The 14,060-nt window shown below is 47.5% G+C and overlaps 1 protein-coding gene and 1 non-coding gene across 2 annotated transcripts in view; both read left to right on the forward strand.

The window, feature by feature from the left end:
- LOC122385123 (protein FAM43A-like) overlaps positions 1 to 14,060 on the forward strand; it is a 43,883-nt gene that overhangs the window by 16,424 nt on the left and 13,399 nt on the right. The window contains exon 2 of the mRNA XM_043373130.1: positions 6,203 to 6,755. Coding sequence (XP_043229065.1) covers positions 6,629 to 6,755 — 127 coding nt within the window. The 5' untranslated portion in view covers positions 6,203 to 6,628. The remainder of the gene's footprint in view (positions 1 to 6,202; positions 6,756 to 14,060) is intronic.
- On the forward strand, positions 677 to 748 carry Trnai-gau. The gene has a single exon. It is a non-coding gene; the product is annotated as a tRNA-Ile (tRNA).

The raw sequence follows: 14,060 nt of genomic DNA on the forward strand, positions 1-14,060 counted from the left end.
ATGGGCATTTAGTCATGGGAAGCTGGTTTATGAATTTTAACGCCATTAATGTGTGTGAGTTAGCCTGGCTGTTTCCGTGGCTCCACACGCCTGTGAGGTGTCAATGTACGGGAAATGTGTTTCCTGAACACCCAGCCTCCGAGATCTGTCATGCTGATGGGTTACAGTGGCGAGGCGAGTAAAACGTGTAACCCATTCTAGACATTCTGCCGTCGTGCCGTCAACAGAACGACCGTCACTGACTCCGTTTTCAAACGGCTAAAGATGCCCTGAAGGGTATACTCCGGTTCCATGGTCCTGATTTTCCAGGACCATGGAGGATGATGTCGGGAAGGGGAAGGCATTTGCCTAACATTGTCCGGGGTGAAGGAAACGACGTTGGGGAGCAGACGTTAGTCCTGAAAGAGCTTTGTGGGATGATTTAGATAGCTGGGAAAGAAATCCTTTCCTGTAACTAGCCCCGGAGAACTCGAGTCGGCACGTTAGGTGCACGATAAGGCTGGTATTGTCCAATAACGGCTGAGAGGGGCAAATCATTTGATAAGCGTTCAAGGGTTACAGATTGTGTGAACGATGTGGCGTTATTACCTGCTTGACGCGAGTTTCGTCATCCAATTGATAGGCAAGCTCTTGATTACCGTGATATGTATGTGTCTGACCATATGAAGAACCGTGATCCTCGATAGTACAGTGGTGAATACACCCGCCTGATGTGTGGGAGACCGGGGTTCGATTCCTCGTCGGGGAGCGTCTGTGGTCCTAGGAGTCCTAGCATGCGGGACTTCGGGGACCACATTTTTCGGCAACCGTGCCTAAAATTCTGCTTTTCACGTTGTTAGTGCGTTATAAATATAATAGCTTATGTGCGAAAAGGACCCAACAGAAATGCAAGCAGGCAAGTTGTCACCATTTGCCCTGCCTTTTCTCCTTTTAATGCTGCAATAGCATGTTACACGTTATACCCCAGGGCTTAGTTGTTGGACCAATTCTTTTCATACTTTATAAGCGGGAGGGAGTCAAAGATAAGAGAAGGGATCGCCATTAGATGATTAGGTAACCAGATTCAAAATTATAGGTAATCTAGATTACCTAATTTGCAAAGAATTGTAAACGTATAACTGAATGAAAATGGGAAACAAATAAAAACGCCGTCTTCCCAATTATGAAAAAAGAATAAAAAGCCGTCGAAGGGTAATATGAAATCAAGATTTGGGTACAGATGGATTAGTAGATATCCTCCTGATCAAGCTTTCACAAACTTCAGTGTGTGGCTGTTCATGATATCAGAAATTGTTGTTTTGGCGATTTTAAACCAGCAAAATATTGATGAGCGTCACCAAAATTAGTTATGAAAAGTTGTAACCGATTGCAGGTTCTGAATGTGCATGTGTTACCATGTCGTCCTACCCACATTCACACATGCCACTTGCGGGCTGCGACAGCCCCCACAAAAGAGCCAGCTATATATAAACACACCGTACACATAGAGCTGGACCATTGCTATAGATAGTCCCTCTTCCATTGCCGCCCCTATTGTTGGGCGTTCTCACGAACAGTGACAGCTGTGCCAGTGACAGCACGTGCCGAAGGGACGACCCATCATGCCGAGAATGTGACACCGTCGTTGCCACACACGGAGAGCGGCAGTGGGTGGCCGTGCTGCGAGAGCGGTGGAAAAGTTCGGACACGCGGTGCCGTCGTTACGTAAGGCTTATTGCGACCGCTTGCTCACGGCGACATTTGCTGTGCAAGGTATACGTCAATACACACTCCAGTTTTTCATTTGGTTGCGCTTCCAGAAAGCTGGAGTTCTTTCTTTTTGTCACGTGATTGGCATGTCGATCAACATATTGGGGATCTCATATTGCGTCCAATGATAGTTGTTCATCTTGTTGTTCATCATTCTTTGCGATGTTTTCCGAACTATAGTGTCTCCTGATACGCATCCTGTTCTGCAACTGTGAAGGGGACTCGAGACAATCTGACATATTGATTGGATTGGGTTATTGTTTTGTCTGGGTAGATGGATAATACTTGATAGTTCAAGTTCATGTTGCATGCCTACCTGTCGCCGAAAGGGAAACAGCATACTCCCCGCCCCTCCCTCCCCCAAAAAAACGATAATATCAATGAGTGCAGTCAGGCACACAGTTCACGTACTTCACAAAACGTTCGTGCCGTCCACCGTTAACCTCCGGCGATCCTGTTTGTCGAGGATGTCTCCTTCTAACCAGCACCTGATGTCACATCTGATGTCACTGCTATCATCACGTCATTAGTACGACGTCGCGTGGGGAGATCGAGTTCACGGCGACATTAGACATTTTCGAGTGCCCTGCGCGGTATTGGCTGTTACGGTGACGATAGCCACCAATTCTGACTAGGGGGTGATATCGCTGAACTAACAAAGCTGAGGAGCTGTGAAGTGGCTCTCGGAATCTCTCTGCTCAAGCAGCTGAGGTTCCTGTAGCCAGCTGGCGATGCCATGTGAACAGGAGATAAGATGGCTGATGACATGATTTATTTTTCTGCGCATGAAATTTCGTCTAGGGTTGTCCAATGTCCAACATGAAAGCACATGTTGTCTGCGGATTGGCTGCGCAAGGCAGTTCAACAACGTTGGTTGCAGCCAAATCAAGTTTGTTGACCAATTGAAAATATTAGGAATAACGTTCAATGAGAATAACAAAAACATTACTCAGGTCAATTTCGAACCGAAAATCACTCAGATTCAAACAGAAATTCAACATTGGCGTAGAAGAAACATTACAACGTTAGGGCGAATAACAGTCGTCAAGTCCCTGTTGATGTCAAAATTAGTTCATCTATTTATGGCCCTACCTGACCCCTCTAGAAAAGAATTTAAAAGTCTTGAGAGAATCTTATTCGAATTTGTTTGGGGTGGTAAACGAGATCCAATAAAACGCGCGAAACTTATACAAAACTTTACCGCAGGTGGTCTTCGCATGATAGATGTCCAATCCTTCTGCGCCAGCATGAAGCTGACATGGCTCAAAAGAATAATGGCATCAAACGCATCATGGTCACGTATAGTCGAAATTGAACTACCACCAATTGAAAACGTGCTTCAATTTGGCAGTAAACAACTAGAGAAATTGATGAAGAAGGTTGAAAACAAGTTTTGGAGCGACGTACTAAAAAGTTTTGCAAACTTTAGCAGAGTATACGTACCTGATGAGGCTAACGTACTTTTCGAAAACATATGGTTTTCAGATTACACGAAATTCCAATGTTCAATAATACGTAGCTGGTACAAAAAAGGAATTCGGCTCATAAATGATTTGTTTAACGAAAATACAGGGACCTTACATACCAAAGAGAGCCTCGAAAATGCTTACAACGTGAAGATGACATTTTTATGTTATTCGAGCTTAATCAGGAGCTTACCTGATTACATAAAAAACCAACAAATAAATAAAACACTTGGGCCGATAATGCCACATAGAATGTGCGTGGTGTTAAACAATGAAAAATTTTCACGTCAAGCGTACGAAGCAAATGTAAAACATAAGCAGTTAGAAATACGGAATGCTAATGAACGCCAAAAAGCAAAGTGGATCAGAGATATTGGGGGTTTTGAGGAAAATAGCCTTGCAATCTTAAAAAAGGTCACAAAGTCAGCAAAACTGATAATGTTTCAATATAAACTCATAAATCGCATAGTAGCAACGAATACCTACCTTAAGACTATACACATTAAAGACGAAGATACTTGCACGTTCTGTAAAGTAGAACCGGAAACACTGGTTCATATGTTCTGGCATTGTAATAAAGTAAAGTCCTTTATAGCAGATATCAAACGCAGAATTTTAGATCCGTACGAAATACGCCTCCCTATAAACAGCAAAACTTGGTTCTTCCTAATCGATGCAAATCCACAACAGACACATATATTGGCTTTAGCAAAAATGGTCATATATGAAGCAAGGTTACGAAATATCACACCAGAGGTGACACACCTAATAAACAAACTGAAAATTGTTGTAGAAATAGAACAACAAGCAGCTAATCGCATAAACAAACAAATAGAATTCGAGAAAAAGTGGGGAAGACTAAAAAGCATCGTCGTACAAAACGATGCACATTAACTGCCGTATATTTTTTTTTTTACACAAATCTTTGTACGTCAATCCATAACACAGTTGCACACTTGCAGCACTCTTGCCTGCAAGTGCATGCATTTGCATGCATTTGTGGGCATGTAAATTGTATCTTCATGCAATTTGCATCTCATGTGAGATCAGTTTGCATCATTGCATGATGTAGGCTGATCTGCATGAGGAATAGAAATACGTAAAAACACTTAAAAATACATACATAAAATGCATACAATAAATACATAGTATACAGTATGCATAAATATACACATCATATTTATAAAACAAACATGCCACAAACACCCGGATGATCCCCAAGGTCACGAGCTCGCCGGTCGCGGGAAGGGACTAGCGGCTGTTTTGTCTTGCATGTGATGTGTGAAAGGAGCAAAACAAAGTAGAAAATAGTAGAGATTCCAGTCACGCCGCCGCCGCCTCGATCGCCCCGGTGACCGGGCTGGCCGAGTCGCCGCCGGCGCGTCTTCCGCCGGCGTCGCTCGCTGCATCTCCGGTGTCATTGATGGTTGATAGCCATTGATAGCTGTTAAAAGTTGATATAAAAACTGTTCTGTATTGATAAATGTAAACCTCTGGGCTTTGTTAAATAATTTGTATTTTTTGCAGTGTTGTTATCCTTATCTTGTGTTGAACGTTTCACCCGGACCTTGCCTCGCTGTTTTGCTCACTCTGACTTGTTTGGTTGCCTGTTCGCTGTTGGAGCAGTGCCGCAAAGACCGGTCCCGCGGTGGTGCCATGTGTGCCTTGACCTGTGTAGTGCAACCATTGCAGCGGCGCAGTGATAGTGGGACGCGTGTGAGCTGTTGGGGGGAGTTGTCGTTGCGCGTCGTGCCAGCTGAGGCAGCTGATGAAACGACTGATGAGCCACTGGTGGCGCATCATTGGAGTGGATGATGTCGGATGACTGTGAATGTGATGAGATGATCTGAGTGTAATAAATGTATATAATCGAAAAAAAAACATGAAAGCGCTGAACGAAATGCACTGAAATAATGTCCTTACCGTTTGCCGTTTCTTTTGGTCCCATTGTTTCTTTGATGCTCGTTAATACCTTCCTTGAACGTTCCTTTTAATAATTACCTTTGCAACTGCGAGATAAGCGTTTTCATCATCCTGTTTCGTCTATTATCAGCACGCACGTTTGATGACTTATTTCATTTTCCAGACGACTTTCTTAGTAGGTATTTTATGTTGGGCACACAGTCAGTGTATCCCACTTCACCATCATTACAGTCCCCAGTCCCCTGGTTAGCTTCTGCACTGCACCATATAGCTATAGCTCGTCGCCTCAACATAGGCGCGGGAGCCGGGGGGGCAGTTGGGGGCAGCTTGCCCCCCTCTCCCCCCCCCCAACTCTAGGGCCGTGGGGCGGTGCCCCCACAACTTTGAGACGAAATACTGCACTTTTTTGCAAATGTTTTTCTTTTTTGTTGAAAAAGCCAAGGGACGAAAAATAAGTGGCCTAAAACCGGTGAGAAAACTAGATTTGGGGGTACCCTAGGTTCATCTCCATTATGGTGTGCCCCCCCCCCCCCCGGTCTGAAAGTAGTTCCCGCGCCTATGCGCCTCAACGTCAGCTCACTCGTGCTGAACCCTGAATTATCACAAAATCGTTGTAGCTGTTTCCACTCTGTCTGAACTGGAGTGAACCGCGACATCGTCATTGCACATTGCACGTCGATATGGGACGGTACCGTGTGTCTTGTTCTCGCTGGACTCATCATTTACCTTTTTAGAAACTAAGAACATGTTGATATAAAGGTGTGCGGATCGAGATATGCGCACGTGGGTTAATATTTTTTAACATCATTAAAGTTATGAGGATCTTTAGGGTCTATCAAATATGAAACATGTTTAGTTTTCGTTGCACATCCTGATGAGTATTAGTTGTCACCAGTAGCTTTTCAACCCGATGCCAATATAACGTCCTTGTTTCACATTGACTGTTGTTTGTTGTCAGACGGCTAGACAATGTGTGCCACTTATTTTCCTATTTGTGTCGTGTGAATGCCCTGACGGATGCCCGCTGTCGTATCTGACCGACTGTCTGTCGCGTGTGTCGCCAGGTCTGAGTCTGCCACCGACCCAGCACGGCTCACCACCGACCACCGTGCAGATAAGGCGCGCGCCGCTTCCTTCAGCGCCGACCGCCGCCGAGCGAGCCAATGCCCGACAGTGGTGGTCGTGCTGCGACAGCGTCCGCACCGACTCACCGCCGCGCCTCGTCAGAGCCCGCCCGGCGTGACCTGGCGTGACCTGGAGTGACCAGAGTGAACGGACTGACCCGGTGTGACCTTACCTGAACTTACGTGACCTGGCACTACTTGGCTCAGCTCTATTAACGGATTCAACAATAAAACAGTGATATCCTCCGCAGTTTTGTCAAAACAAGTTGCCAACTGCACACACTTGCGCGAAAGAACATCGCCACCTGAACTCCATAACTCAGTACCCCATCGAGCCGGAGCGTCGCGCCGCACGTGCTGAAGACTATGACGACCCACGCGCTGGTGGCGCGGGTGGCAAAGCTGTGGAAGAAGCGCACCATCACCATCACCGAGGAGGATCCCACGTTCAAGACCGTCTACCTGGGCAACACCGTCACCCAGTGGGCCAAAGGTAAGGATGTGCCTGCTGGAGGGGTGTGGGTATAGCTCGGGGATTTAGCTGTGGGGATATAGCTATGGAATAGGTAGGTATGTCTGGAAGTTTGGCTGGGGACACTTGCGGGGAGGATGGATGCTGATTGCTGAATGCTTTGGTGGTTGGTCTGAGAGAGGATCCAGCATCGCACTTTTGTATCATTGGTTAAGATGTGGATCATTGTTTGTCTTTGAGCAATGTGCACTACAAAATTTGTGAATTTCAGAATGTCTGTCCCAGCCTCCCAACATTATACTTTTAATGCCTACCTACTCGTTATTCAGCTTCGTCATGTGCAGCGCAAGCGCGTCATCTTGTCCTTTGGTACCCTTATGCAGACAATTTGGGACTCGATTGGCTTTAGCAACACCTTCATGACAACTGCGTGCTTTGCCTCCTCCCCTCCCCACCCCCAACCCCTCCATGAGCGGGACCAACCCTCCTGGGCAATCAATATCCTGGCTACGTTTCTGTCCGTGCTGATAGTAAGAAGCTACCCAATAGTCACAAAACCCACGCTAAATTTGGGGACAACTTGCGATGACCTTATTAATTCACAGCAGAAGAATCGTCAATGCTAGGTACTATAGGATATCAGCGTAAACTTCACCGAACAGAGAGAGCGGAAACAGCGACAGATTTTCTGCGGCGCAGTATTTCGGGGAGTGATAGCGGAGAATGCGTAACGGTTTTTACTTCCGGCTGCGGCTGCAGCTGTGCTTTCCGCCAGCAGCAGCTTACTGGCTGCCGTATCCGCCCTTCTTGCCTTCTCTCCCTCCCTCCCTCCCTCCCTCCCTCCCCTCTCTCTCTCTCTCTCTCTCTCTCTCTCTCTCTCTCTCTCTCTCTCTCTCTCTCTCTCTCTCTCTACCTCCCTTCTCTCGCCGTCCCTTTTCCTCTCTTCCCTATTTATCTCATCCTCCTTTCTCTCATTCCCCCTCTCCCCCTCTCCCCTCTCCCTCCCTGTTCACCTTGTTAAGTTTGAAAGATTGGATATGCAGGTAGTGCTAGTGTTTATCATTATTTTTGTGGGCTCTAGATTATCCCATTAGATTTAAAAGAAAATGATGCAACTTTTCTCTCCCACGCGGCTCTTGGAAAGAACGCACTTAGTTTCGTTGGTCTCCCAGGTTGAGCATGCTCGACATTGCAGTGTGGCGCATGACGTAACGCATCTTCTTGGAGATGTGTGCAATCAGCCAAGTGTTTGCGTCCATAGTCCGGTATCTAAGCCACCTGTTGTGATGCACAGTTCTGCGGAGATCTCTAGTAGTTCAAGGTTAATATTTCTGAGAACCTTTTTACATACATTATGACCGTCTACTGTTTGAAATTATTCTTTCGCCGAAATTCATTGGAGAAATAATTCATGCTCAACCGCTGTCATAGTGTTTTCCCCAGGCTGTTTACCAGGGCATATTTTAACATACTGACTGCGTCCCATTTCGGGACGCAGCCCCCTGCCTTTGGGACGTAGCACTCGCGAAATTTGGACCACTGCGTCCCACACTGAAATGTCACGGTTTCAGCGGAAAAGTGCAAGCAATAATAATTAGCATGCCTCGGTCTTTTACTATGCAACAGATGTTGCCTTTCTGATTGCTTTGTGCCCTGATTTACTATGCACCTAAGCACATGTATGCGCTCTCCAGTCCTTGTGCCCTGCCCTATCCTGGGGTCGTACACCTTGTTATGTCCCGTGCCCTACTATACCCCTAGGATATGTGACCTGCCCAGTGCCCTGTCCTAAGGTCTTGTACCTTGCCCTGCACTTCCTTCAGGCCTTGCGCCCTGCTCTGCATTCAGGCCCTGTGACCCTCTCTGCCCTGCCCAGTGCCCTCAAACCCGATACCTTGTTGTCTTCCCGTCTTAAGGACCCCTTCGGTGCTGCTGCCGGTTCGGTGCTGGGCCCGGATTTCGGGAAAATTGTGCATATCTAGTCCTGTTCCTTGCCCTGCCCTCAGATCCAATAATACTGATATTGATAAAAAAAAAATCAAATGTAAGACTTTAGCTAAAGCTGGAGAAGATAATCCATCCCTGGACCTGGGCGGAACCCAGGGAGGCGAGGCGAGTTATCACAAGCAACATAAGTGTCACCTTTAATCCCCTCCGCTCCCCCTCCCCTGTGGCACCATCCGCCGCCCACCACCCATTCATGATTCACATTCGCGTAGTCGCCGTGCTGGACCTGTCGGAGCCGAGGCGAACGTGCGAGCCTGGATGTTAGGCTGACCCGGGCGGAATCGGCGCCCGCCCTTCCGGGGATCCCCGGCCATTGAAACCAAGGCCGTATAAGAGAGGTAGAATCATCCCGCGATTTCCAATGGACCGGTCGCTAAGCATTAGCGTGACTTCACTGGTGGAGACCGGGCGGCGCCCAGCTCCAAGCTGTACGTCGGGTACATTTGGCACCGTATAGTTGCTATTACTGAACGACGAACGTAACGACAACTAGGTAATGACTCTTAATAACTTTTTTACTCACCTAAAGCTGATTTCCTTGCCGGTACATTGCCGACCCGAGCCCCAGGGTTGACAATCATGGGATATGGGTCGGATGGGCGACCTCGCGACGGGAGGAGGAACGATTGCAATTGTTGTGTTCCGCACCGCCGATTGCATTCTCTATCTGCACCCGGGGGGAGGGGAAGCAGGGGCACGTGCCCCCATCGGATCAGGGGGCCTCTCGGGCCAGAGGGGCCTTGCGACGCCAATTGGCGGCTGAGGGTCCACGCTGGCATCTTTCGACTCAGAAGGGCCCCACAGGGCTCGGAAGAACACCTTATGTGCTCCGAAGAGCCACACTTCTGTCCATAAGAGCCCCACACCGGCTTTTTATTGTCCCTTGTCGGCCTTTGAGTGCCCCTTGCCGGCTTCTCAGGGCCTATTGGCGACCTCTGAGGGCTACTTGCCGGCCTCTGAGGGCCCTTACCGGCCTATCAGGGACCAGCAGCTCTAAGGGTTCCACACACGCCTGCGATGACCCCCTAAACCAGTGCGTGGTTGAAGGCCCCCACAACGGCGCCTGCGAGGGACCTCACCGGCGGCTGTGAATGCCCCACACCGGTGCCTAGCTGAGGGCCCAACACTGCCACCTCTGAGTGCAACCGGCATCCCTGAATGAGGTCCCGAAACCAGTGCTTCTTAAGACCATATATCGGCGGCTCTGGGGGCTCAACGCCGGAGCCGCATCGGACGGCCACTCACCGGTGACTTTTGAGGGCCCCACACCGACGACTCTGAGGGCCCCACTGGCGTCTGAGTGTACCTTGCTGGTCTCTAAGGACTCCTCAGGGCTCCCGAAGGCACCGCAGACCTCTTGAGCGCCCCTTGTAGGTCTCTGAGAGCCCCTGTCGGCCTGTAAAGGGTTCGAGCCAGCAGCTCTAAGGGTCCCACACCGGACTGTGACAACCCCACACTGCAGTGTCTCTGAGGGCCACAACGGCAACTGTGACTGGACCCTCACCGGCGCCTCTGAGGGCCCACAGCGGCACCTCTGGGGGCCCGCACCAATGCCTCTGAGAGCATCCCACCGGTACCTGTGAGGGCCCACACCAGTGCCTCCAAAGGCTTCATAACCGGCGGCCCTGAGGGCCCTACACGGGTGATTTTGAGGGGCGTACCGAAGGCACCACACAATCCCTTAGTCTCGCTGAGCTTCTATCCCAATCCCATACCGGTTTCTATCCCAATTCCGGCTCAACTAATTATCAGCCCCCCTCCCCCCTCTATGGGTCAGCAGCGCCGCGCCGGTGTCGGGGGCCAGCGCCATCGGGACGGCAGTCGGCCACGCGCACTCAGTGGTTAGCGCTTAGCAACGGCGGCTAGCGCACGCCCGGTGTGTTATCGGCCGTGAGCCGCTCCAAAACGGCTGCAGTAACTGGTCGATGTAGGTAGTAAGCAGATGCAGAGATGCAGTTGGATAAGGTATGTGCCCTTTCCGATCGAAGCATGTGCCCTATGCCACCTTTGGGACGCAGTAAAAAATCCTTAAAATATGCCCTGCTGTTTACAGTTACCGTATCAGCAAAGAAAGCCACGCGGACAATGTTTCATCATCTCTCTGACAAGCTCCCAACGTCACAGACGCGGATGTCCTCAGAGACATTTCGTGGCGTTGCTGGATGCCGCTGCTAACTGATGCACTGTATATGACAACTGTGTTGAACGGTGTACTGATGGCTCCCAGGCCAGACTTATTTCTTGTCGTTTTCTCGTTTTCAACTCGCATTCTGAGTTCCGATTGTGCAATGTGCGCAGTGTAGCTGTTCCGCACTTGCTTCTACGTCAAACGAGCAAAAAGCGATCCAGTTTTTGTTTGACTTTCCATCCTGCGCAAATATCTCAGCAATTCTGCACGGTAGGTGCGATTAAACATTATATGTGGGGTTATAGAGGCCATAGCCGGCCCTGGTCATTGCGCCTGCTATTAATCGTTTTGATAGCTTAGTTGTGGTCCCTATTTAGGGGTTGGTCTAATGAGAATTTAATACTCCATTCACACTACATAGATACAGTTACACGATACATACACTCTAAAATAACACGATACACCCTAGCACCGATCTACGCCGCGCACGAGGTACGCACTGTAAAAAATATTGACTAGCCCCTCGTCAAATGATTCTCAACGCTAAATGTCGGGGGTACAGACTAGTTTTGCATCCTACTTTTGACACACGGTGCGAGCCCCTGGCTTGTTTTGTGTTCGTCAGATGACAGTTACCAGGTGTCGGTTAGTTTTTACCACGTCCCAAAAATAGCTGGAGCGTTTCTGCCTTGTTTTGGAAGCAGGTCCTCGTTAATGCTGTGTATGATAACAACCTACCTAGTAACAATAATAACGAAAAACAATGTCAAAACGAGGGCGGCTTGTTTAGTGACGATGCTCAAATGAAGCATCGTCTTGTTCCTACTTAACGAATGAAGCTCAAACTAGGTCAAAACTAACGTATTGCTCAACCCATAGTCAGATGACCAGCAGATCCTACGCCGCCCAATCCAGTCATCGAATTTGCCAGCGAATTCGTTTGAAGACCATCATATTATTAAATATCGGTGGTCTTCAAACGAAATCTCTTACCAGTTTGATGACGAATTCATCCGGCCCATTCCAAAAACGCTCAAGATAAAATGAAAGTGTATTTCTGAAATAATATGCTTTCTTGCAATGCACCTTTCGTATATCAAGCGAACCTTTCACTTCCAGCGCCCGTTAACAGTTATCAATCGAATCAGAAGCATGCACATATCGATAGATCTGAACCTAAGAACACAGAAGACATTTTGTAGAGTACCTGTCTGAGCCTATGCAGTGGAGCCCGTGAGCCGCCCAACCGCAGCTGCCTCATGAACTTGATGATAGGTCTGAACCTCAGATTGGCCAGAGCTTGGCCGTCAATAACCAGCTTATTTATATCCACAGTTGTAGTGACTTAGGGTTTGGAATTTGCCAAACCTATGTTTTGATTACCAAGAGAAGTTTTGTACTTCTTGCACTTGCCTTTTCTTCATAACTTTGGCGGAAATCGTCGTAGTGAAACTTCAGTGATCCGTTAGATGTCGGTTCTTGAGAGAGTTGGCCAGGCCGGACACCGGGGGCGGCTCCACAACTTTTGAAAAATTAAACCAAAGTCCTATTGCACTGCATGGAGAGCAATTCATTTAAAATCGCTCTTGTTCCCCCCCCCCCCTCGACAACTTTGCAAACGTCTCTGCGCGATTTAGTTGAGAATAATGGCTTATGGCAAGTTATTGAATCAGAACGTCGATCACTGCAGGTCATATATCGGCAAGCAATTCTTCATAACTAGACACTGCACAAATGGAAACGATACAGGTTTGCCCAGTGATAAACACTCGCACTGCACAGACGCGCGCACCTCCGACCGAACGCGGCACGGCACAGCGCAACTGGCGCCGGGAAGCCGGGAACGCATTAAGTGAAGGATTCACAGGTGCGCAACTTTATTGCGAACAATAAAAACCTACCGCAAACGATTAAAAAAAAAGTTTTAGGGCAATCGGAAATACAAATGTATTGACTTATAGAAATAAAATTGTCATTCACCTTCCAAATAACCCAACAATTTATTTGCCGTAAAAAGTGTCTGGAAATGGAAAGTTGCTAACATGATTCAGCAAGTAGGGAAACGCAGCAGCTACCTGGCGAATAATCTCAGGCTGGTTTAGTGACGAGTGCATTGCTACGGCTTGTTCCTCACCCTTCACAGATTACTATGACAAAACTACACTGTAAAAAAAGTTTACCAACTAGTTAGTTATCCGGCCACTTTTCACTAACCATAGGCGTGTAAGCAAAACACGCATTTCATGACTAAGTGTGTTTTCAATTACACGCAAAAGGTTGAATAGCGTGTTTTGAAACACACCTCCTAGTTTTCGAATATTTGCCAGGTTACTAAGATAAGCCGTGTAAGCGTGTTTATTGACTATCATCGGTGTGTTTTGTTAATAACTACAGACGTGTTAGGTAACACATGTGTTTGTCACACGGCCACTTTTCACTAGCTATATGCGTGTACGCAAAACACACATATTGCGTGTTAGCTAACTAAGCTGTGCGTGTTAATAAACTAAATGTATTTTTGAGAACAGGCGTGTAACTTAACTAATGTGCGTGTTAGTCACCTCTTTTCACAGCCGCCCCCCCCAAAAAAAACGAATCGAATTAAACTCATCAAACATGTTTATTCAAAACTGCATTCAAGCTCCTTCCAGCAAGCTTACAACTGCATACAGTAATATTTCTCTATTGTACTAAAAATGAACCTAAAAAAGTAATCTTCTGTAGGAAACTGCCGAGCGGCAAAGGCGCTCCGTTCTAAAGTTACGTTCTAAGCTATATATAAACGATCAAGGGTCAGGGTCTGATTCTACGACCACCCCCGCCTGTAAATCCGCACCAGCCATTGCACCAAACAGTCTCCAAATACGTATTAGAACATTTAAAAAGCTTTATTTCTGTCGTAGAGGTAAATGAAACTGCAACAAAAAGGCAAAAATTATCTGACCGAACAATCGTGGCTCATATACCTACACAATTTTCTTTGACAACATATAGATGCAGTGAACATAAACCAGTCTGTGATGTGATGCACTGATGCAGTGGACATCACATAAATCAGCACCGCACCGCGTGCACTGCCTGAGTGCCCAATGAACTATTAGGTACATTTAATTTATTGTTTAAAGTTAAATGCAGCCTTAACCTGCAATATGTTCATTCTTCAGTCGGTCATAAATACTTATAGAAATCAA

The sequence above is a fragment of the Amphibalanus amphitrite genome, unplaced genomic scaffold (assembly GCF_019059575.1).
Source record: "Amphibalanus amphitrite isolate SeventyFive unplaced genomic scaffold, NRLGWU_Aamphi_draft 000209F_arrow, whole genome shotgun sequence".
Classification (NCBI taxonomy): domain Eukaryota; kingdom Metazoa; phylum Arthropoda; class Thecostraca; order Balanomorpha; family Balanidae; genus Amphibalanus; species Amphibalanus amphitrite.